The sequence below is a fragment of the Palaemon carinicauda genome, chromosome 17, assembly GCF_036898095.1.
Source record: "Palaemon carinicauda isolate YSFRI2023 chromosome 17, ASM3689809v2, whole genome shotgun sequence".
In the NCBI taxonomy this organism is placed as follows: Eukaryota; Metazoa; Arthropoda; class Malacostraca; order Decapoda; family Palaemonidae; genus Palaemon; species Palaemon carinicauda.
The window spans coordinates 57795899-57823270 of record NC_090741.1 but is presented as its reverse complement, the minus strand read 5'-3'; the positions used below and the strand labels follow the sequence as shown (position 1 = coordinate 57823270).

Sequence of the window (27372 nt, the reverse complement as noted above, 5' to 3'; positions counted from 1 at the left end):
CAATTAAAAGGGAAATGATAATTTAGTTAACGCACATCATACTGTATTTTACAATGTGCATTTCAGACATTTTTTTTTTAGAAATCCAGCAAAATCCTCAATTGACACATTAATGGAACAAAGAAGAGTTCCATTGGAAATCTACAACCGAAAATTGCGTAGTATAAATTCTTTAGAAAATAGTTAGTAATTTCTATGACCGTATTATTCATTCTAAAATGTCATCAGATCCAACTACTGTAATATGCATAACAGTAATTATTGAATTGAATAAAATTAAAGTTACTTACTGTTCAGTGTGATAATCCAAAAATTATCTAAGAATTTTCCATCAAATTTTATTCAATATTTAGCATCAAGATCCATTTACTGCACATGTAGTGGTATATAAAATACTGTTTCTTGTAAGTGCTTTATCTAAACCTAGACACTGCATGATAATAAAGAATACACAAGGGCTTTTTATTATAAAAAATAGGGTAAAAGGAAAATTACAAGATAAAAAAGGAGTATTTTGTTAACACAAATCATATGTACTAGCAGCATGTAATAATGCGCTATAAGCTTCATGGTAAAATTCATAAAACCAGACTACCTAAACACTTAATTTCACAAATAAAATCTAGGTTAAACAAAAAAAGCTAAAAAACCAATAGAAAAATATTTCTGCAGTGCATTGAAACCCTCATAAAAGTGTTATTTACTCTCAATTCAGACAGCCAGGCTAATTTGAGACACTTCTCTACCTTGCATGATGATTGTTTGAATGACCCTAAAGAATTTGAGCCACATAACCTGGTGATGGGGTCTGGAAGGCCATTTGGTACCGAGGTGCAACTAGGGAGAAATGTGCAGTTGCACCATTGTTAAATGAGGTTGGACAGCAAGATGGAAGAAAGGAAGGGGGAACGAGGAAAGTTGAAGGATAAAGGGATTTTGACGAAGGAAAAATCTATTTCTGGGAAGAGGCTTGTGACGGCCGGTGAGAAAGGTCCTTCCTTATACCTTTCCTAATATAAATCTTCCAAATATACTAGAGAAAGATAAAAGCATGGAATGCAGAGGTTACAACCCTCGCGCGAACACCTTGTAGGTGTCGTGTATTAAACAAAGGCGTGTGAAAAACCACTATTCACAGGTTGTCTTCCATTTAGATAATCCCTTCATCAATGGGGAGGGCCGTGACAGGCCCTAGAGAACATAGTTGAACTACCCCAACGACACCTACCACGCGCGCCCTCTAGGACATCCTTCTGATTTTGGACTTGCAAACAAGTTGAGTTTTTTGGGCACAGTGTTTTTTCGAAGAGTTTCTCGTTATTTCAACATGACTGACGTTGCTACTTCACCCTTACCAATGTTAAGTACCATAGTTTGTTTTGGCAGCTTGGTTTACACGGTCAAACGGTTCATCAAAGGCAGTTCGACAGACAAGAGTTTGAAGTGATGTTCGAATGAGTGAACGGGGTATTTGGTTGTCGGACACGTTTGTTGAACGGTTTGTAAAGTCTGTTCTCGCCTGACTTTTGTGGGCGGGGCTACATTGTCCACAACCCTTATGGATTTGTGGCTGACTCCACCTCTTCGAAGCGTTTGACAAGCAGGTTCGACAAACTGTTTGACCATGTAAACCTCGCTTAAGGCCGAAAGGATGCAGAGGACCCCTTAGTGATACCAGTGCACTGATGGAAATAATTCTCCTTTCCATAATACATTTAGAAAGAAGCAAAAACAAAATTAAATACAGTAGTGTTGGGTTAGAGTGAAAAAAAAGCACATGAATCATGAAATATAACAAAAATGCCAAGTATAGTAATCAATCCATATGTTTTACAATCAGGATATAAAGTTATAAAAGCATCATCATACTCGGCAGAAAAGAATGCCCAAAGGACGACTCAATTCTGCCAAAGAGATCGACTTCATGAGCAATAATTTTATAGTATAGAAACTTCTGATGATGAAATACATAATAACCTAGACAAGTATTCTGAGGTTCTTTTCTTCTAAAGTATTATCTTTATTCAACCCTTCCACAGTCACTGATGGAATTGAAGAAAAACTCAAACATATTTCTGGACTGTATTTTACAGCCAAGTTATAGGTAAACCATATATCCAATAACTAGCCTCTTCAGAAATCTACAGAAAAAACAGAATGTTTGCAAGACTCCTCACAGGAGAACACCAGACCCAAAAATTTGAAATATCTGCAGTATGGAGTTTAAGACATCACTCAGGAACATTACAGGAGAGGGGGTTCCCAGTTCTGGTAGGCCCTGCTGCTTCCTGCGGTCGACTTGGTGTCTGCTGAGGTAGCAGCAGTAGGGGATTCAGCTTATGAAACTTTGTGGTGGTTAACGGGGTAGGGTGGGCTGTGGCACCCTAGCAGTACCAACCAAACTTGGCTGAATCCCTCGTCAGGCTAGGAGGAGGGAAAAGAGGAAAAGTACCCTTTTGTTCCTCTTTTTGATGTCGGCTACCTCCCAAAATTGGAGTAAGTGCCTTGATAAACATATACAGTATAACCTATATGGAGTTTAAGAACACAATGTTACTTTCAAAAAGTGTCTACCAGCGGAAGTGAAAAAGATCTCCACAAGAAAACAATTGGGAAAAAGTCCCAAACAGTCAAAATACAATGTGTGCATGCCTTAATGATTGAGTTTTTCCTTCCATGGAAAAACAATTACAGTATGAAGTTCCCATATTTCTGGTAAAACTTTAGAAAGCTTAAACAAAATTGATCTAGTATCTACTACCAATACAACAACAGAAAGATCATAGACTATTTTTCTTGAGATAATATTGTAAGATGTAAAAGCTTTAGGAAAGCCTCTCTCTGTCCCAAAAATATTAATTGGCAGGTAAGTTGATGTGTTATCTTTGGCTTTGTATTAATAAAACTGAATAAGATATGAACACACACAAAGTTCACAGACAAACAAAAGACTGAGATAGATCAGTGAATAAAAATCCAAGCTTTTTAAGGAGAAGAAAAAATATTAATTTTCAGTTTGTTGTAGAAAAATGTCTAGGGTAAAAAAAAAAAAAAAGAAAAAAAAAAAAAATTAGTAGTCTTATTACTGTGTTCTTTCAACCAGACAAGTAAGCTTCACACGAAAGCATTAATTTAAATACTGTATACATTGCATAAAGTTGGATTTTCAATTTAAATGAAATTTAAAATACAGGTGATAAGTTTATCTCTAATAAATATTACAATAAAATCAAAGGTTGTATATAAAATTGGCAGTAATATACAAAAGATATATTTCATTTCTTATTTTTAGGATTATGGAATATCCACTGTCCTTAAGCTTTATACTGCAAAGCTTCAAAGATCCAAATTTTTTTAATTGTCCTTCAGTTATGTAGCTACAGCAAATTAATTATTTATTAAATATATTCACAAAAAATCTGTGATGAACCCAAAATGCTACTGTAATCCCAAGCTAAAATTTTCATATTCAGATTCTGCCTTACATTGATTTAATTCAGAAAGTTTGAAAGGAATATTAAAGGGATTTGTAGTCGTAGTAGCGGGCAGTAGTCGGATGTAGAACGGCACCTCGTAGTAACGGGGGATGTTGAGGAAGGAGAAGACTAATTGGTAAGGGACCTCTGGTAGTGGTTTCACACGCCCCAGTTATTATACCGACACCCTATAAGGGTGAGCGAGCTGGGTATATTCCTGGCATTCCATGTAACTTTTTCTCTGGAATATTTAGCAGTATTTATACCTTAGAAATGGTGCTATAAGGAGCATTTCATGGAGCGACAAAGGTTGAGCCCAGAAGAAAACAATATGAATAAAGAATGAAAGAAAGAGAGAGAGAAAGGTAATCATGTTGGAAAATGTGTCGCCATGAAGACAAATACTTGATTATAAGAACTATTACATATCTGTGCATAAAGCATATATTTCATAGCTCCTTGAACTCCTCCCAAATAAGCAAAAAAATTTCCATCAGTTAATTTCAATATCTGAAACTAACTCGATGCCAGTTAATTCTCCATCATGAGGCTCAATACTACACAGTATTCTAGAAGTTTTATTCCAGCTGTGACCAGATTGTGAAATGATCTTCCTAATTGGGATGTTGAATCAGTAGAACTTTAAAAGTTCAAAGATGCAGCAAATGTTTTTATGTTGAACAGGTTGACATAAGTCTTTTTACAGTTTATATATGACATATCTGTTTTGACGTTGTTACTGTTTTTAGAATGATTTATTGTTATTTTGTTCTCATCATTTATTTATTTCCTTTCCTCACTGGGCTATTTTTCCCTGTTGGAGCCCTTGGGCTTATAGCATCTTGCTTTTCCAACTAGGGTTGTAGCTTACTAGTAATAATAATAATAATAATTGCTTCTCTGATAAACAGCCTCATCCACTTTGATTAAAAGTACGCTGTATCTTAAACCCGGGTGCACTTCTGGGTACAACTCATCCAAAACAATTTTAACAAATAAACATAACTTAACAAATAAACATAACTTAACAAATAAACATAACTCAACAAAATGCGATCATCAAAATACTGAAATGAATGCAAAAACTACCCTCACTATGATGTGAAATACATTTTTTTACTAGATACCCAAACATAACATAACTGCCAACAGGCTAAACCCACAGGTACTGTAAGACACATAAAAATAACTAAAATACTACAAGACACAACTGCTTGAAAGATTGGAAAAGGATGAAATAGGAAGAATGGAAGCCATAGTAAACATTAGAGAGGTGATTAGAGTATCACAACTGTATTGGTGTGGTCACGTGTTGAGGACGAGTGGTGGGGAGGGAGTGAGGAAGGCTTGGGAGGAACCTATAAGGGAGAGAAGACAGAGAGAGGGGAAGAATTAGACGGCGAGATAAGGTGAAGTATGACATGGAGAGAAGAGATTTGGTGGAAGAGAATACCATTGATAAAAGGTACTGGAGAGGTTGCACCAGGCAACCCACCCCTTTATGTAGGGATAACTGTGGAAAAGAAGAAGACTACAAGACTCAACACTATCATTGGCTAATTTAGATTGATCACCACTGCAATCAAACTACAGAACCAAAGACGCTGCATGGTGCTTTCTCAGCTGCGCTAAAAAAACATTTACGACGATAATCCCAGTGTGTTTTGTTGTTAGTAAAAATTAGTGCTGCTTCCGTCTCTACGATTAGAATGATGACAGTCTAACCCACCTCCTCTCTGGATATCGACAATATGATCTGAAACTCCATCTGATGAGGAGTGGTCACTCTCTGCAACAGGAGTTTGACTTGATATGTTGGGGATTTGCACACCTAAAGAGATATACATTGGTAGGTAACTAAAAATGCTGAGCAAGTAATAAGCTCCATCAAGACTAAACTAAAAAGCTAAGTCCAAGACTGAAGAATGTAGTAGATACATGTACAATGATATCTAATGATCCAATGGTTTACAAGAAAATCATATACATTTTTTTCTGCCATAAAATAAATCTAACAGAATATATAAACTGTATAAAAAAAGAAATTAATATTTGCCTGATTCTGGAAAAGAACATAATTATCACCTATGATTATATAAAAACTTTCTTTTATTTTCATGAACACAAATTAAATTGCCATCCTGTACAAACTATTAATGATCAGTATAATAAAATCTTCACAAATAACAAAGAATACAAAACATGGAACTTGAGTTTCTTTAAATACATTTTCAACAATAAATCATACTTTCCCTATCTAAGATACATCGGTAGATGTATAGAATCTGGGCCATAAAAAACAGCTCAGGAACTGCAGAAGCTATTCAGTGCCTCTCAATATAAGTATTGTACAGTTTATTTACTGGTTACATCAATAGTTATTCCACTTACATATAAAAAAAATCATGCTACTACACGTAACTTCAATTCTAAATTATAAAGTATTGATCCAAACAGAATTAACAATCAATGACGATTTTGTTTGAGAAAGAAATTATATTTCACTCATAATTTGGTTCCGACGTCATGATCCTTCCGTAAGTGATCCAAATATTTGCAACAGGTACTGAAAGCAATATGAGATCTGTCTTTGGAAATGAATTAAAGGTGTTGCACAGAGTTACAATTAAGCCTTGTACAGGGGTTGCTGAAATGATAAGAGAGCATTGTATCTTCAAATACTTTGTAGGATAAGTAGCTATGTAGTTTCTAAACAAAGCACACATACTCTAGTCCTCTCATCTTCAATTATTTTGAGTGGATGAGGCTACAGTCATTGCAAGTACACTTCAACATATATGCAATAAGTAATGGTTGAAATGAATTGAGAAAGAATTCCATAGGTTAGTCTTTCTGGATGTTTCAAAATATCCTTGAAGTGAAGAGTCTACAGAGAATGAAGAACCATTAGGACTCCTTGCCGGTTCTGCTGATCCTATCAACATTGTGAAACATTTTGAATCTCATAAAACGATGTCTAAATGACTCTCTGGTTGATTTTTATCTTACCAACGGTGATGACCCAAACCTACTTTTTTGTAGGGAGAGAGACACAAAAACTACACTAGAAGGCTTTAAAACACATTGTAAAATTTCTGGCACACTAGTTCTAGTGAAGATAGATTTTACTTACTCAATGTAATTTTTCTTATCTTTTCATAAGGGGCATCAGCATTCTTTGTCACAAACTAGTATCATTAACTCGAGGATTCTTTCTATGTCTAGGTGATTTGACATGGATCCAGCGCCTAAGCAGAATTATAGGAAAAATGTAAACAAAATACAAGACAAAAATACAAACAAGAGGAAGACAGAGTGACGAGTCCACAACAAAATACTTGAACAAGTTACCGATACATTCTCTTTTAGATAAATGGTCATGTTCCATGGTTAAAAGACAAACGGAAAAATATTGTACAAAGTAAAGTAATGGTAATGCATTGTGCCTGAACATACAAAGCAAACTTATAACACATGTCCAAGGATGATAAAACAGATGATGCTGGTAGTCAGTTGGTAAAGGCACCAGCAGCCCATTGCAGTATTACAAAAGAATTATAGGACCCTTAACGGCTTGGCCAGACAGTTTGATGTTGGATCCTTACCTTTTAAACAATTGTTCGCCACTCAGTTACACTGTGTTCACTATATTAATCCACCTTACTGATAACCCATCAAGTTTTGGTGCCTTTCCTTCTCCAGCATCTAGTTATCATCCGTGTGTCCTCTAATTGGCATCCACTGGCCTCCTCAGTTTTACACCAACTATTTCCACTCTTATACCACTTGCTGACCAAATTTTCATTCGAAGACATGTGGTAAAGCAATGTGTAGAATATGAAAATACACTTTTGATGGCATTTATGGACTATGAAAAAGCCTTTGCCTTCTCTAGGTACAGTTCTTTCTCTGTGTACACATGCTCAAAATAGTCTGGCATTTTCCTCAAAAACACTCCTTTTTCTCACAAACCTGACAACACAAAGCATAATACACCTTACTATGAAATTGGTAGATGATGTAACTGTTAAGTGGCTATTTGCCAGTGCAGTGATGACAGAAGGGACTTTATGTATGACATGTACCTTGAGGGTACTATGAAATCAAACTAATGTTCTCCAACCTTGGATATGCCATTACCTCTGCTCCATGGCATTCCAATGCCATGGGTTAGCATTGTCTTGTTTGATGGTACTGTGCACTCAAAACACTTTTTATGCCAATTTCTACTTCCTAGATTGTTTCTTTTTTTTCAAACAGTGAGTTGACAGGTTTAAGAGAGAGACCATGGATGTCTGATGGCTTATTTAGAGGTTGGCGGCACCTTGTCTTTTATTTGATTTTTCATCTTTGATCTTCATTTCCAAAACCATAAATATTGGTCATGTTCACATTTTTATGTTTATTTTGTTATTTGCTTTCATAGTATTTGGAGATCCATCACTTTACCTTTTACATTAACTACGATACATTCCTAAACTCACTGGAAAGTTAAATGCTGATGGTTGTAATGTGAAAAGGTAAACTGCTATGCATAAAATACTCTGATCTAAATGCTAGTCAAAATTATAAATAACATTTATGATACAGTACTTGTTAATCATAGGTACTTCACAGTTAAGTTTACAACCTTTTAACTTAAAATTTATTTTGTTAATCACAAAACAGAAGACAGAATGTTTCAGAAATGTGGTTTTTCATGACAAAACTTTTAGATAAATCTAGTGTGTTACATTTACAAAGCAGAACACAGACATTCTACGAACACAATACATTTACGACCGAGATTTGTCTATCTTTGCCGGTTTACAATGCATTTGCTATCAGCAACAGCAATAAAAAGCAAATTTGGATTCTCTCTTTCCTGGGAATAATATCCTACTAAATGAGAATGAAGTTCTTGAGCATTTTATCTATAACTGAAGTGTGTTTCTAAACTGAATTCTGTATACTAAACCAAGGTATGGATTATACATTAACTTGTACAATATTGTACCCATATAACAATGAAGAACTAGATAATTGACTGACATCTTTATTTCTATGGTTCTATAGTTTAAAGTATGTTCATTAGATCTTTTAATTTCAGAGATGCACCAACTTTTGCCAAACAAGTTGGGACTTTCTTGGAAATCTTTCAATAGTAATAACACACAATAATAGTGAGGGTTCAGTTTTTACAAATTACTGTGCAGTATTTAATAATGAGAGAGAGAGAGAGAGAGAGAGAGAGAGAGAGAGAGAGAGAGAGAGAGAGAGAGAGAGAGAGAGAGAGAGAGAGAGAAGTGTATTTTGGATGTCTTAAAGATTTTTTAGTCCACCTTCAGACTCCATTTCCTTTTGGGAAGAGCAAAATAGTTGTGTGAGAGAGAGAGAGAGAGAGAGAGAGAGAGAGAGAGAGAGAGAGAGAGGAGAGAGGAGAGAGAGAGAGAGAGAGAGAGAGAGAGAGAGAATTTCAATACCTGGTGGCATGGCCTGGTTCATCTGCTCCTTGGCCTCCTGCTCGAGATGTGAGTGTTGGCGGGCCAACTGCTCCACCATATCTTCAAGTCTCAGCCGTTGGTCACGCTCATGTTGCAAGAGGCGTTGCCATTTGCGCCCTGCAGTGCTACTGACTTCGACGTAGTCGTTGCAAGCCTGCAATGATAACATACATACAATTAGCGTTATACGATTCATGGTGCTATATTCTCTAACACTATAGATTGTTATTGATTCATGGTGCCATACTCTTTAAATCTATAACCTGTTATAGATTTACGGTACCATACTCTTTAAATATATAACCTGTTATAGATCCATGGTGCCATACTCACCAAAATTATAAATTTTTATTAATTCATGGTACCATGCTCCCTAAGATTAAGTTATAGATCCATGGTGACATACTCTCTAACACTATAAATTGTAATAGAATTATGGTGCCATATTCTCTAAAATTATAAATTGTTATTGATTATGGTGCCATACTCTAAAATTATTAATTGCCATTGATTCATGGTGCCATATTCTGTAGCACTACATATTGTTATAGATTCATGTTGCCATACTCTTTAACACTATAAATTGTTATACACTAATATATAATAAAACAATTTATTTGTTATGTATAAAAACATTCAATAGAAGTCAGACATTATTTATGGTATGTTAAGAAAAACTAATTTTCAAAATTATGTACAAAATATATTCAAATAAACACCTCGGTCGAGTACATTATTCAATTGGTTCAAGATTAAGGATTAATTTTACATTTTGAAATTCTAAATAAACTATTCCTTTCTCCAACATAAAATCATGCTTGAAATATATTAGTATGTACATGCATCTGATAATAACTTTGGTATATCAATCATAATCTCAACATGTATGACCAGGCGCCCAAGAGCCCTCTCCACACAAGCTAAACCAGGGAGGGCGAGGCAATGGCTACTGATGACTCAGCAAGTAGACTAATAGTCTCCCTCAAACCGACCATCCCTGGCTCACAGGAAGAGTGAGTGTGTGAACAGCAAAGAAATTTTTTTTTCAAGCTGTAATTCGAGCCGGGAATCGCAAGTCAGAGAAATTATGGAATTATTATTATTATTATTATTATTATAAGGCGGGCTATAACCCTAGCTAGAAAAGAAGGATGCTAAAAGCCCAAGGGCTCTAACAAGGAAATATAGCCAAGTGAGGAAAGGAAACAAGGAAATAAATAAACTACAAATGAAAAATAAACAATAAAAAAATATTTCAAGAACAGCAACAAGATTAAATCAGACCATTCACTTATAAACTATAAAAACTTGAAAGAAAAGAAAGTGGAAATAAGATAGAACAGCATGCCCGAGTGTACCCTCAAGCAAGAGAGCTCTAATCCAAGACAGTGGAAGGGCATGGTCCAGAGGCTATGGCAACCATAATATTATTGAGTCACACTATTCCATCTTATTTCTCTTCCTCTTGTTTTGTTAAAAGTTTTTTTTTTATAGTTTATATAGGAAATATTTATTCTAATGTTATTATTGTTATTAAAATATTTTATTTTTCCTTACTTCCTTCCTTTACTCACTGGGCTATTTTTCCTGTTGGAGCTTTTGGGCTTATGGCATCCTGCTTTTCCAACTAGGGTTGTAGCTTAGCAGATAATAATAATAATAATAATAATAATAATAATAATAATAATAATAATAACAACAATTATAATAATAATAATAATAATAATAATAACAATAATAATAATAACAATAAGTAATAATAATAATAATAATAATAATAACAATAATAACAATAATAATAATAATAATAATATAGCCCAGCGCTTGGACCGGGAAGGCCATTCAGAGCCGACGTGCAGCTGAACTGGTCCTGCAATGACGTAATAACCGACATCTAACTTCCTGTTTGTTACAACCTTCACAAAATCCAGTCGAATACTGTACTCGATGTGTTATTGATCCGGTTGATTAAAGTCGACCGCACGAACAAACTCAAAAGCTAGAACGACAATTAAAGATGGAGAGAAAACGATGTACTGTATACTCTATGTATTGTTATTATTATTATTATTATTATTATTACTGAGATTGTTATTATTATCATTATTATTTTCCTTATTACTACTACTATTACTTATTATTATTATTATTATTATTATTATTATTATCATCATTATAATTATTATTGTTGTTATTATTGTGATTGTTAGTTATTATTATTATTATTATTATTGTTGTTGTTGTTAGGATTATTATTATTATCATCATCATTATTATTACTACTACTTGCTAAGCTACAACCCTAGTTGGAAAAGCAGAATACTATAAGCCCGGTTGGAAAAGCAGAATACTATAAGCCCGGTTGGAAAAGCAGAATACTATAAGCCCGGTTGGAAAAGCAGAATACTATAAGCCCGGTTGGAAAAGCAGAATACTATAAGCCCGGTTGGAAAAGCAGAATACTATAAGCCCGGTTGGAAAAGCAGAATACTATAAGCCCGGTTGGAAAAGCAGAATACTATAAGCCCGGTTGGAAAAGCAGAATACTATAAGCCCGGTTGGAAAAGCAGAATACTATAAGCCCGGTTGGAAAAGCAGAATACTATAAGCCCGGTTGGAAAAGCAGAATACTATAAGCCCGGTTGGAAAAGCAGAATACTATAAGCCCGGTTGGAAAAGCAGAATACTATAAGCCCGGTTGGAAAAGCAGAATACTATAAGCCCGGTTGGAAAAGCAGAATACTATAAGCCCGGTTGGAAAAGCAGAATACTATAAGCCCGGTTGGAAAAGCAGAATACTATAAGCCCGGTTGGAAAAGCAGAATACTATAAGCCCGGTTGGAAAAGCAGAATACTATAAGCCCGGTTGGAAAAGCAGAATACTATAAGCCCGGTTGGAAAAGCAGAATACTATAAGCCCGGTTGGAAAAGCAGAATACTATAAGCCCGGTTGGAAAAGCAGAATACTACAAGCCCGGTTGGAAAAGCAGAATACTATAAGCCCGGTTGGAAAAGCAGAATACTATAAGCCCGGTTGGAAAAGCAGAATACTACAAGCCCGGTTGGAAAAGCAGAATACTATAAGCCCGGTTGGAAAAGCAGAATACTATAAGCCCGGTTGGAAAAGCAGAATACTACAAGCCCGGTTGGAAAAGCAGAATACTATAAGCCCGGTTGGAAAAGCAGAATACTATAAGCCCGGTTGGAAAAGCAGAATACTATAAGCCCGGTTGGAAAAGCAGAATACTATAAGCCCGGTTGGAAAAGCAGAATACTACAAGCCCGGTTGGAAAAGCAGAATACTATAAGCCCGGTTGGAAAAGCAGAATACTACAAGCCCGGTTGGAAAAGCAGAATACTATAAGCCCAGTTGGAAAAGCAGAATACTATAAGCCCGGTTGGAAAAGCAGAATACTATAAGCCCAAGGGCTCCAACAGGGAAAATAGCCCAGTGAGAAAAGGAAATAAGGAAACTACAAGAAATGTAATTAACCATATAAAATATTTCAAGAACAGTAACAACATTAAAATATTTCCCATATAAACTATAAAAAACTTTTAACAAAACAAGAGGAAGAGAAATAAGATAGAGTAGTATGCCCAAGTGTACTGCAGAAATAACCAATCAGTTAAGCATCTATATTTTGGGGCTGATGTCATTATGGTTATTAGTTTTAATTGATAATTGGTAATGATTTTTCATAGAAAGCTTCGGGAGATATAATTTCCACGAGGAAAAATATGGATATAAATGACATCTCCCCTACATAATAAAATGCAAGTGTTTATTTATTTATATATATATATATATATATATATATATATATATATGTATATAAATATATATATATATATATATGTATATATATATACATATATATAAATGAAAATATATTATATATATATATATATATATATTATAAATATATATAAATATATATACATATACATATATAATATATATAAATAAAAATATATAAATATATATATATATATATATATATATATTATATATATATATATCCTGCTACACTTATGGGGAAGAGGGAGTAATCATACCCTGCTGAGAAGGGGGTACCACAAGAGGTACACTCTGAAACAATTCTCTCCCACAAACTGCCGAACCAGCAAGTTGTAGTTAGGAAAGGTGGGGGAGTGTGAAGGGTTGAATGTGTGTGTATGCGTGTGTGTTCACATCTATCTAAATACTTAAAGGTAATTTTTGCCGGCTTGGGTACACTAGTTAATATAAATCAAATTAATATTAATTCTAAGTGGAATAAAGGAAATGAACAAATAAATAAACCAATAATGATTAACAAACGTCAAAAAAAATGGAAAACGAATCCTCCAAGATAACACTATAGAATAAACCAATAATGATTAACGAAAGTCAAATCTGGAAAACGAATCCTTAGAGATAACACTACAGCCTCCTTCAAGAATACGTCCTTGACCATTATGACAAGGCCAATAAGTTTCTTCTTTTGGACTTCCTATCAATTAACCAGGAAGACATGACAACATCTTTATAACACTTGGCACACAATACATTGCAATTCAGACGCTTCACACACAAACACAGTACCATAGCCTCTGTACCATGGTCTTCCACTGTCTTGGGTTACAGTTCTCTTGCTTGAGGGTACACTCGGGCACACTATTCTATCTTATTTCTCTCCTTCTTGTTTTGTTAAAGTTTTTATTGTTCATGTAGGGAAAATATTTATTTCAACGTTGTTACTATTCTTAAAATATTTAATTTTCCTTGTTTCCTTTCCTCATAGGGCTATTTTCCCTGTTGGAGCTCCTGGCTTAGAGCATCCTGCTTTTCCAACTAGGGTTGTAGCTTAGCCCGTAATAATAATAACAATAATAAATAATAATAATAATAATAAAATTATCTATAGCGCCTCAATCACTTCAAGGTAGTCTTGACACGCACATATATTTCTTTGCCTGAAAATCCCAATACACATAGCTAGGCAATCGTTATGCAATGGGCGTATAAATCAAGGTTATGAATAAGGACACCAATAAATATATATATATATATATATATATATATATTATATATATATACATATATATATATATATATATACATATATATATAATATATAATATATATATATACATATATATATAATATATAATATATTTATATATATACACATATGTGTATATATATATATATATATATATATATATATAATATATTTATATATATACACATATATATGTATGTATATATATATATATATTATATATATATATATAATATATATATATATATATACACACAGTTTTCAACGGTAATTCAGAAAATAACAAAATCTTAACCAAAGAAAAAGAAAAAAAACTTCAGTCAAAATCTAAAAAAAAAACTTCACATAAAAAACTAAAAAAAGAAAAAAAAAAAAGTTACTCATCAAACACATCACGTACAAAAACTCACGTGCCCTTCCAATACCACCACCACCGCCGCAGACGTTAGTGACCTTTGCACAGGCGATAGCAGCAATTGGGAACAATGGCATTGCCTAGACGATTCCATTGTGTAATAACAAGCGAGATAAGCGATAAGGATAGATAGGGTGCATGATACTCTCGCCTCACGAGCAGAGGTATAAGGAACTATCTCGGGAGAGAACAAGAAGGTTATTGTTGTCCTCTTGCGGATAGAGAAAAAAAGTTTTTGGTAGACGAATGTGCTTCTATTTAACTAATATAAAACACACACACACATATAATATATATATATATATATATATATATATATATATATATATATATATATATATATATATATATATATATATATATAAATATATATATATATATATATTTGTCCTCTTGCGGATAAAGAGAAAAAAGTTCTTGATAGACATATGTACTTTTATTTAACCAGTAAACAAACACACACACATATTATATAAATATATATTTACATATATATCCCTTAAAAGGGCTCCACAGGGCACTAGGAGATCTGGAAGACCCAAGCCTACATGGCTGAGGACTATGAAGCGTGAAGTAGATGATGATGATGAGTGGAAAAGTATTGAATTAAAAGCTCAAGATAGAGACGACTGGCGAAATTTAACCGAGGCCCTTTACGTCAAAAGGAGTAGGAGGATATGATGATATATATCCCTTTCAGACTGGGGACACATTAACGTGGTGAAAGGATTTGCGCATCGCCTGGATCAGCAAAGCTGTACTAGTCAGGGACACCCATACTAGGTTGGTTTGGTGTGAGTAATCAGACCAAAGTCTCCCACCATCACCAATCCACTGTTGCCATCGTGGTGACGAAAATGGCCAAACCCCAGACATGACTAAGGATATGTCTCAAGCCTCTTTTGTTTTGTGTATGGAGAGAGAGAGAGAGAGAGAGAGAGAGAGAGAGAGAGAGAGAGAGAGAGAGAGAGAGAGACTAAGGATATGTCTCAAACCTCTTTTGTTTTGTGTATGGAGAGAGAGAGAGAGAGAGAGAGAGAGAGAGAGAGAGAGAGAGAGAGAGAGAGAGAGAGAGATGTCCAACCCACGAGACTACCATAAAGGGCAGCCAGGAGCAGATAGGATATCACTCGAGTTCAATTTAGGAATGTAAAGTGGGCCACACTTCACGCTCTGAGTCGATTAAGGGAGAATAGAAGCCTTTTGCTTGCAATGGATAGATGCAAGCAAGCACTAAAACTAACCTACGTCCAATCGAGGATTATTACTAAATAGTGTACACGACCTGTCAAAAAGGGCAGCCAAATATTTAGATATGCACACACAAGCACACATTCAACAGGTCCCATCCCTCTCTCACCAGGATATGAATATTCCCTCTCCCCCCTAATATAATAATAATAATAATAATAATAATAATAATAATAATAATAATAATTATTATTATTAGCTAAGCTACAACCCTGGTTAGAAAAACAGGATGTAACTATGCCCATGGGATCCAACAAGGAAAAATGGACGAGAGAGAGAGAGAGAGAGAGAGAGAGAGAGAGAGAGAGAGAGAGAGAGCATACGCTTATCACAAAGGTAAAATTTACATTTCACTGAGAACAAGTGAACAGATGGAGAATTTCAAATTCGTAGGTAAAAATCAGTTCGTTTAAAACCGACGCAAATTAAAAAACATACGACACATATTGATTGTCTATTTATAAACAAAAGTATTGATGACGTAATCATACGTCCTTGACAAATAGTTGAAATGTCATTCTAAAGTTTGTCCTTCTGAGCATAGCGAGAGAGAGAAAGCCTTGACGGAGAGGAGAAATCGATTTTCATGGACATTGTCAGTATAAAATGATAGTTAAGCCAAAAAGTATGTAACTAAAATTTGAATGAAAAAAAAAAAATGACAGGGTGGTCCAAAAGTATGATAGTAAATAATTACATTTCTTTACGTTAAATATACATAATTATATTTACTAACACAATTATTGCATTGACACTTAAATTTTATTGTGACCAGTAATATAAAAGCCCTTGAATAAAGTACAGAGGTAAATAATGTAACCGATACATAAACCTATTCCACATACTGCCCACCTACTTTTGAACCACACTGTATGTTGAAGCCAATACCAATTCTATAGGTTATAAATAAATGTAAGAAAAAAACAAACCATGCACACAAAGAAACTAAAAATTATTTTCTACACTAAGTAACAATCAAAGGAAACAACCAAAGGAATTAGAAATATTCAATTTTAAAAATATAAAAATCCACCACCTATAAATATAAATATATATAGATAGATAGATAGATAGATAGTCTAATACCTTCCACACACGCAGAAAATAGACATGACCATATTACATAAACATATGTGGAGTGATGATTACCACATCAAGGCCTTTCCGGTTTAAGTGTGCTGTTCGACTCTCTCTCTCTCTCTCTCTCTCTCTCTCTCTCTCTCTCTCTCTCTCTCTCCAGATACGACCCCCGTGAGCCGACTAACTAGACACTTGAGTCGACTCGCTGTCAAATCAGTGACCCAAGAGAGAGCGAGAGAGAGAGAGAGAGAGAGAGAGAGATTCGAAATTCTCTCTCTCTCTCTCTCTCTCTCTCTCTCTCTCTCTCTCTCTCTCGCGCGCGCGCGCTCTCTCTCTCCAGATACGACCCCCGAGAGCCGACTAACTAGACACTTGACTCGCTGTCAAATCAGTGACCCGAGAGAGAGAGAGAGAGAGAGAGAGAGATTCGAAATTCCCTTTTATATCTCTCTCTCTCTCTCTCTCTCTCTCTCTCTCTCTCAGATACGACCCACGAGAGCCAACTAACTAGACACTTGACTCGCTGTCAAATCAGTGACCTAAGAGAGAGAGATTCGAAATTCCCTTTTATCTCTCTCTGTCTCTCTCTATCTCTCACAGATACGAACCAAGAGAGCCAACTACTAGACACTTGACTCGCTGTCAAATCAGTGACTTCAGAGAGAGAGAGAGAGAGAGAGAGATTTGAAATTCCCTTTTATCTCTCTCTGTCTCTCTCTATCTCTCACAGATACGAACCAAGAGAGCCAACTACTAGACACTTGACTCGCTGTCAAATCAGTGACTTCAGAGAGAGAGAGAGAGAGAGAGAGAGAGAGAGAGAGAGAGATTCGAAATTCCCTTTTATCTCTCTCTGTCTCTCTCTATCTCTCACAGATACGAACCAAGAGAGCCAACTACTAGACACTTGACTCGCTGTCAAATCAGTGACTTCAGAGAGAGAGAGAGAGAGAGAGAGATTCGAAATTCCCTTTCATCTCTCTCGCTCTCTCCGCTATCCCAATTAGTTGCTGGTATCTTAGCAATAGTTAATTAGACAATCCTGTTTTGCCTGTGCTTAACAAGAAGGAAAAACAGAGCAAAACAACCAAAGCAAATCTGAGGTTGAGAGACAATTAAGATAAAAACACCAACGTGATTCAGGTACAAAAATGTCGAACTGGATGAGCTCTTCATTTGCAATATATGGCAAAGACATGGGACCCACTCGTTGATTGGGGTCTGAGTGAAGGCAGATCCCCCTTCTCTAATTGGGTTCTGGGTTTAGGTAGATAATTCAATGTTTAGTTCTGGTTGAAAACAGGAACGACTCACTGTTTGGGTTCTTGGTGAAGAAAGGACCCATTCACTGTTTGGGTTCTGGGTGAAGGGAAGACCCACCCACTATTTGGGTTCTGGGTGAAAGCAGGACCCACTTACCCATTGGGTTCTGGTTGAAAGCTGGACCCGCTCACTGTTTGGGTTCTGGGTGAAAGCAGGACCAACCTACCCATTGGGTTCTGGTTGAAAGCAGGACACGCTCACTGTTTGGGCTCCGGGTGAAAGCAGGACCCACCTACCCATTGGGTTCTGGTTGAAAGCAGGACCCACTCACCCATCAAGTTCTGGTTGAAAGCAGGACCCACTCACTGTTTGGGTTCTGGGTGAAAGCAGGACCCACTCACCCATCGAGTTCTGGTTGAAAGCAGGACCCACTCACTGTTTGGGTTCTGGGTGAAAGCAGGACCCACCTACCCATTGGGTTCTGGTTGAAAGCAGGACCCACTCACCCATCAAGTTCTGGTTGAAAGCAGGACCCACTCACTGTTTGGGTTCTGGGTGAAAGCAGGACCCACTCACCCATCGAGTTCTGGTTGAAAGCAGGACCCACTCACTGTTTGGGTTCTGGGTGAAAGCAGGACCCACTCACCCATCGAGTTCTGGTTGAAAGCAGGACCCACTCACTGTTTGGGTTCTGGGTGAAAGCAGGACCCACCTACCCATTGGGTTCTGGTTGAAAGCAGGACCCACTCACCCATCAAGTTCTGGTTGAAAGCAGGACCCACTCACCCATCAAGTTCTGGTTGAAAGCAGGACCCACTCACTGTTTGGGTTCTGGGTGAAAGCAGGACCCACCTACCCATTGGGTTCTGGTTGAAAGCAGGACCCACTCACCCATCAAGTTCTGGTTGAAAGCAGGACCCACTCACCCATCGAGTTCTGGTTGAAAGAAGGACCCACTCACTGTTTGGGCTCTGGGTGAAGGCAAGACCCACACACTGTTTGGGTTCTGATTGAAGGCAAACCCCACTCAATGTTTGGGTTCTAGGTGAAAGCAGGACCCACTCACTGTTTGGGTTCTGGGTGAAAGCAGGACCCACCTACCCACTGGGGTCTGGTTGAAAGCAGGACCCACTCACCCATCAAGTTCTGGTTGAAAGCAGGACCCACTCACTGTTTGGGCTCTGGGTGAAGGCAAGACCCACACACTGTTTGGGTTCTGATTGAAGGCAGGACCCTCTCACCCGTTGGGTTCTTGGTGAAGGGCCTACTCACCCACTGGGGTCTGGTTGAAAGCAGGACCCACTCACCCATCAAGTTCTGGTTGAAAGCAGGACCCGCTTACTGTTTGGGCTCTGGGTGAAAGCAGGACCCACCTACCCATTGGGTTCTGGTTGAAAGCAGGACCCTCTCACCCGTTGGTTCTTGGTGAAGGGCCTACTCACCCACTGGGGTCTGGTTGAAAGCAGGACCCACTCAACCATCGAGTTCTGGTTGAAGGCAAGACCCACACTGTTTGGGTTCTGATTGAAGGCAAACCCCACTCAATGTTTGGGTTCTAGGTGAAAGCAGGACCCACTCACTGTTTGGGCTTTGGGTGAATTAAGGCAAGACCCACACACTGTTTAGGTTCTGAGTGAAGGCAAGACCCACCCACTGTGTAGGTGTTCTGGGTAAGAAATCAATTAATTGATTCCTACAACATCGTCCCACAAGATGTATGGTCATCTGAGACTCCTAAGCGATGTGTTTCAAGACATGACATTGTCCCTGATGATCTGAGACCTTCTGCCTCAGACGGCAGAGCAGACAAATTAGAATAAAGTAAATAAACAAGTTTTAAAGAGTTGAAATGTAGAATAGATATTATTCCACTTTGCCAAATAGAATAAATACATCACTTGCTAAAGATTCTTTCCAAAGAAACATATCATTAGAATCTTTTTAAAAAGTTAAATTGTTGAGGATAAATATACCTTTCCTTTTTTCCTAAACACAAATACATTCTAGAATTAGCTTGAGGAATACCTTTATGGTATGCCATTCAATTTCTACCTAGAGTACAGCCTCTTTCTATTTCAATTTTGGAAATGGGGTTACATGTCAAGTTGATATTCCCGAAATCATATTTTCAGTTCGTATTTCTTTAAACGCTCTCTCTCTCTCTCTCTCTCTCTCTCTCTCTCTCTCTCTCTCTCTCTCTCTCTCTCTCTCTCTCTCTCTCAACTTTGACACATTGTGGTATGTCATGAACACTTTTAAAATAGCTAAGCCCATTTTACTATTCATTCCAATCTATTTTAACGGGTAAAATGAGAGAGAGAGAGAGAGAGAGAGAGAGAGAGAGAGAGAGAGAGAGAGAGAGAGAGAGAGAGAGAGAATCATCCTACTGGAATGTCATCCTGCTATAAATACCTCACAGCCCTCGACACAGAGGAGTGTCTAAAAAGGTGGGGGGAGGGGGGGGGGGGCTGAAGAAACAAACCTCACAGCAGGTGTCAATAAACTTGACGTCACGAAATGTGTGACGTCACGGGCAATGCCTTGGATGAAAAAACAATCAGATTCTTTCAAGATACTTTCTTGAGAAATTCAAGCAGTTTGTTCATTTTACTTATAATAATAATCTTTATTTCAGCAAAAGCCATATACAGTACAATAGGGGTACAGTGATCTTACACTTTTGACATCAGTAAAAAAAAGATGAGATATGCAATAATATCAGTGATATATTACAAACATCAATTAGCAGGTTGGACTTATCTACCGCATAGTTGATTTTATTAATTCTGTTATGATGTACTGTACTAAGCTATTCTCGATTTACCTTGTTCATCAAATCTGTTTATTATCTTCTTATTGCACTAGTAATTAAATAATTATTTGCATTTATTCTCACATAGGGAACAATATCTCATTAAAGATAAAAGAATTGTCTACTGATATCAATCACTAGAGAGAGAGAGAGAGAGAGAGAGAGAGAGAGAGAGAGAGAGAGAGAGAGAGAGAGAGAGAGAGAGAGCCTTATTTGCCTTATTTTATGTTTGGGTTCCCCAGGTCCCTCAGTGTGAGGCACCTCGTATATCCACCAGAGAGTCGCTAATGCATCTTCCGGTATATTTTGCATCTTCCAGTCTTGGATGGTCTGAGAGAGAGAGAGAGAGAGAGAGAGAGAGAGAGAGAGAGAGAGAGAGAGAGAGAGAGAGAGAGAGCCTTATTTTATGTTTGGGTTCCCCCAGGTCCCTCAGTGTGAGGCACCTCGTATATCCACCAGAGAGTTGCTAATGCATCTTCCGGTGTATTTTGCATCTTCCAGTCTTGGGTGGTCTGAGAGAGAGAGAGAGAGAGAGAGAGAGAGAGAGAGAGAGAGAGAGAGAGAGAGAGAAAACAGGGCCTTCTTTGGTAACCTATATCTTTCAAAATCTGATTATTCTTTATATGCCATAATTTCAAATATTATTATGAAGCTATATGTAGGCCATACGACCCAACTGAGTGATGGGTTTTAAGTAATTGTAACCCTATTTGACAAGTCAAGTTCGTTCACTCCCATAAAATGGAATTATGTCTTGAACAATAATAATAATTTGGTTTATGACTCCACTGACGTATTTCAGCTAGCTGGTATTATTATTATTATTATTATTACAAGCTAGGCTATAACCCTAGTTGGAAAAGCAAGATACTATAAGCCGAAGGGCTCCAACAGCGAAAAATAGCCCAGTGAGGAAAGGAAACAATGAAATAAATAAACTACAAGAGAAGAATAAACAACCAAAATAAATATTTCTAGAATTTAAAATAAAACCCTTCATATATATATATATATATATATATATATATATATATATATATACACATATATATATATACATACTATAAATACTTGCGAAATCAAGAGGAAAAGAAATAAGATAGAACAGCATGCCCGAGTATAGCTTAAACTGTGAGAATATGACGTGTGCGCCAAGCAGCTTTGCCAGCAGCTGTTTCTAATGATGACATATACAATTGCATCGCTAATTCTAAATTGCTATGTTAACCCGATTACCTAAATGACACCTTCAAGTCCACGAGATACGTACTGCACTATACCCACATTAAGTGTATAGCTACAACCCTAGTTAGAAAAGCAGGATGGTATAAGCCCGAGGGCTCCAACAAGGAAAAATAGTGAGGAAAGGAAATAAGGAATTAAAATAAACTAAAAGAATGGTAATAAACTATATAAAATATTTTAGGAACAACAATAACATTAAAATAAATCTATCATATATAAAGTACAACAACTTGAGAAAAATCAAGGGGAAGAGAAATAATATAGGAAAGTGTCCTCAAGTGTGCCCTCAAACAAGAGAAATCTACTCCAAGACAGTGGAAGACCATGGTACAAAGGCTATGGCACTACCCAAGACTAAAGAACAATGGTTTGATTTTGTAGTAGTTACCCCCTTGAGTGAAGAAGAATTGTTTGGTAATCTCAGCGTCGTCTAGTGTATGAGGACAGAGGAGAATGTGTATAAAACCGGCCAGATTATCCGAATTCGGTGCAAGAAATAGGAAAAATGAACCGTAACCAGATCGATTGATCCAATGTTGTACTCTCCGTCCAGTCAAAGGACCATATAACTCTATAGCGGTAGTATGACTCCTGTATTATAAAATTACGTCTACTATACTCAGTTTTTTTTAATGAAGCGCATTTGCACCGAGTCGCAGAGGTGCCCTTTTAGCTCGGAAAAAGTTTCCTGTTATCTGACTGGTTAGAATTACCTTGTCCAACCAATCAGCGATCAGGAAACTTTTCCGAGCTAAAAGGGCACCCTTGCGAGTCGGTTGCAAATATGCCTCGCTAAAAAGAATTGACTTTAAATCTACTGCACAGTTAATTCCCTATAAGGACTCTCGTAGATAATGAAAATATACATTTTTACAATCACATCTGATCAGCTTACTATGTAATATCCTGATTACGTCTACAAGAAGGTATATACAAAGAGAAAATACTTCAATCGGCTTCGTGCTGTTTAACCAAATGCATGCTGAGAAGATAAAAGATCCCACTATGATTCTCGACTGGAACAACAATGAATCTAAACTACAAGATAATTATTATTACAAGTCAAGCTACAGCCCTAGTTGGAAAAGCAGTGTGCTACAAGTCCCATGGCTCTAACAGGAGGAAACAAATAGAATAGTGTGCCCGAGTGTACCCTTAAACAAGAGAACTCTAACCCAAGACCGTGGAAGAGAGAGAGAGAGAGAGAGAGAGAGAGAGAGAGAGAGAGAGAGAGAGAGAGAGAGAGAGAGAGAGAGAGAAAATCATAAAATATAGTAACAAACTTGTAGCCTCTTTTGTGAGTCTGCAATCCAAACATTCAAACAAATATGTATAAAAAAACAAGATGCTAAGGACGTCTGAGAGAGAGAGAGAGAGAGAGAGAGAGAGAGAGAGAGAGAGAGAGAGAGAGAGAGAGAGAGAGAGAGAGAGAGAGAATCATAAAACATAGTAACGAACTTGTAGCCTCTTTTGTGAGTCTGCAATCCAGACGCTCAAACAAATTATTTAAAAAAAAAAAAAAAAAAAAAAGATGCTAAGGACGTCTGAGAGATCAAATATGTAAATTTGCTCCTAAAGGAGAATGACCTCATTCGTCACAGACAGAGAAAAGGTCAACGTCCAATAATTCACGAGAAACGTTTACTATAATTCCAAAACGTTCAAGAGTTGGGTTGACATGGTAATCGTGACAGACACCACAGACCGATGAACGGACAGAGGAATACATGTCCTTGATGGTACTGGGGTAATATTGAATGTAATCTATCCATACTAAGACAAGACATTTCATTCAGGATGGTTCCGTAATTACAAAATCTGTTAGTTTTAACCTTAATTAGCTCCGCCAACGAAGTTGTAAGGAGGTTATGTTTTATCCCGCGTATGTGTGTGGTGTGTGTGAACAGCTTCCTGACCCCAATTTTAATCGTAAAGTAATGAAACTTGCAGGGATTAACTATTATGTAAAAAGCTGAAATTATTAAATTTTGGGAGGGTCGCCAAAGGTCAAGGTCAAGCTAAATGTTCAAATCATGTAATCAGCTATAAGTTTGGACATCGTTGTCACAAAGACTTCAAATTTGGTTCACATTTGAGTACATGAAAATCCACACCAATTAAAATATGTTAAGGTCAAAGGTCAAGGTGGAGCAGAAGGTCGAGAAATAAGCTGCCTCGGCGGAGGTCTGCGCTCTACTGAGTGACCCTCTAGTTACATCCTTAAATCTAACCTTTAATTTATTGATCTTTGCAGGCTTTACTATCACAAGGAACTTTATTAGCAAGTAAATAAACTTAAGCTCGCTTCCGATCATGGAGTAGAACTTCCCTTCCCGATCTCCAGGAGTGGAATAGAAATATGAAAACAATTTAAGGAGGACCGACCAGGAGAAGGATAGGTGACAGGCACCGCCCTTGCTATGTATCCAGTCGTTTCATGGTTCATCATCATCATGAACCTCATCATAGTCCGTCCAGTATCCTGTGTTGACCTTTGAACAATTTACTTCTGGCCAGTGTTATAGATGATGCAGCAATCTACCATATAGAGATTGCTCATGTATGTTCTGGATTTGTTTTATAATATAGTGATAATGATGATGATGAATATGAATATGATGATGATGAGGGTGATAAATAAGTTAAAGATGGAAATCAACAAAATTGCAAGTTTTATGAACTTTATGCAATGAAAAAAAAAATATAAATTAATAATTCAACTTATCACATATATGTATAAAGTCACACGGTACCTTTTCCAGCCAAACATTCTCTCTCTCTCTCTCTCTCTCTCTCTCTCTCTCCTCTCTCTCTCTCTCTCTCTCTCTCTCAGCTAATGGATGATCAGGATTTGTTCCCTATTACAGTGCAAATGATGATGATGATGATGATATGATAATGATGAATATATGATGATGATGATGATAACAAATTAAAGATAGAAATCAACTAAATTGCAACTTTTATGAACGTTATGCAAGAAATGAAAAAATACAATAATGTATAAATTATCTATTCAACTTTTCACAGACAGTGAATAAAGTCACACGATACCCTTTTCCGCCTCTCTCTCTCTCTCTCTCCTCTCTCTCTCTCTCTCTCCTCTCTCTCTCTCTCTCTCTCTCTCTCACAGAAGGTTGAAAGAGAAGTAACAAGACCCACGTAAGGCCAGTCCTATTGAACTCAATTAGAATGTGCCACCAAATCTTCCCTTTACCCAGTCACGCAATACGCCAGGCGTCGCAAATCATATGGTTAGGGCAATGTGATGTTATGTTACGCCTGACACGTCATGCCACATGAAAGCAATCTAAATTACCTTCAGGTGCAAAGCTTCGTTGGATTTTACGATGCTTATCGCACACATATGTACGTACGTGTACACACACACACACACACACATATATATATATATATATATATACACACACAGAGCTATAACATATACTGTATACTTTATGATAGATAAGTATAAATATGTATGTATATGTATACATATATATATATAAATATATATATATATATACATATATATACTATAGTATGTATATATATATATATATATATATATACTATATATATATATAGTGTATATATATAAAATTTATATCAGATGCATATAAATAAAATTGTACATATATACAGTAGTATATATGATTATATATCTATTACAATTTATAAAAGATACAAATATATACAGTGTATATGCATAGGTATAATTCATAAATATTATATATATATACAGTAAGTATATATATATATATATAATATATATATATATAAAACACATATATATATATAAACACACATATATATATATACAGTATACACTCACATTACATACTGATATATTCATCTTCATGGAAGGTTCCAACCAGACTTCTAAAGTTTTTTTTTTTTTAACTCACCAGATGCTTTGACATAAGAAAACAATAATACGAAACACCTGAAGGAAAAAAAAAAGAAACATTTACGAAAACTACCAACAAGGTTAACTAAAACTCCTTCACACAAACAGATTGACAACAGAATAAGCAGAATAATACTCTTCTTTCAATTGTATAAAGTCTCCCTCAACTCAAGATTAATGCGTAATAAATGAATCAGGTTCAATAAACTGCACAACAGCACGAAGACTTGCAGACTACATTAGAAGTCCCAAGAGTCGGTTGCCCGGACGGAGAAAGTATAGAAACAATACAGACTTCTTATTTAAGTTATAGACTCCCTTGGTTGGATTTAAGAGATTATCATGATGATGATGATGAATAATGATGAATAATAAATAATAATAATAATAATAATAATAATAATAATAATAATGAATAATTATGAATAATAAAGATGAATAAATAATAATAATAATAATAATAATGATGAATAATAATGAATAATTATGAATAATAAAGATGAATAAATTATAATGATAATAATAATGATAATAATAATAAATAAAAATAATAATAATAATAATAAAAAAATAATAATAATAATAAAAACAACAACAACACGAATAATATTAATAATAATATTATTATTACTATTATCATTACTAAGCCAACAATAACCCTAGTTGGAAAATCAGTATGCTATAAGAACGAGGGATCCAACAAGGAAAATACCCCAGCGAGGAAAGGAAATGAGGAAATAAACAAACTACAAGAGAAGTAATGAAAAATTAAAATAAAATATCTTGAGAACAGTAACATTTAAAATAAATCTTTCATACATAAACTATAAAAACTAAAAGAAAACAAGAGGAAAAGAAATACAGTACGATAAAATAGTGCCCGGGTGTACCCTCAAGCAAGAGAACACTAACCCAAGACAGTGGAAGACCATGGTACAAAGGCTATGGCACTACCCAAGACTAGAGAACAATGGTTTGAATTTGGAGTGTCCATCTCCTAGAAGAGCTGCTTACCATAGCTAAAGAATATACAGTATTCTACCCTTACCAAGAGGAAAGTAGTCACTAAACAATTACAGTGCAGTAGTTAACCCATTGGGTGAAGAAGAATTGTTTGGTATTCTCAGTGGTGTCAGGTGTATGAGGAAATAAGAGGCAAGAGGAAAGTGAACCGTAACCAGAGTGAAGGATCATATGAAGTACTGTCTGGCCAATCCAAGGACCCCCTAAGTCTCTAAGAGTAGTATCTCAACGGGTGGCTGGTGCCTTGGAAATAACAACAACAACAGTTCTCGAGAGAGAATACTTCTTTATCAAAAAGGTCACACAGAAAACATTATGTAACGAGGAAATTATACATAGAATATGTGTAAAAGGGGTAGTGAGGGT

The 27372-nt window shown here is 36.1% G+C and overlaps 1 protein-coding gene across 1 annotated transcript in view; it reads right to left on the bottom strand.

Annotated features, from left to right (window-relative positions):
• The window catches only part of LOC137656383 (oxysterol-binding protein 1-like), a 260638-nt gene that overhangs the window by 36010 nt on the left and 197256 nt on the right, over positions 1-27372 (bottom strand). The window contains exons 5-6 of the mRNA XM_068390557.1: positions 8939-9113; positions 5206-5307 (exon numbers count right to left, since the gene is read on the bottom strand). Of these exons, the coding sequence (XP_068246658.1) occupies positions 5206-5307; positions 8939-9113 (277 nt within the window). The remainder of the gene's footprint in view (positions 1-5205; positions 5308-8938; positions 9114-27372) is intronic.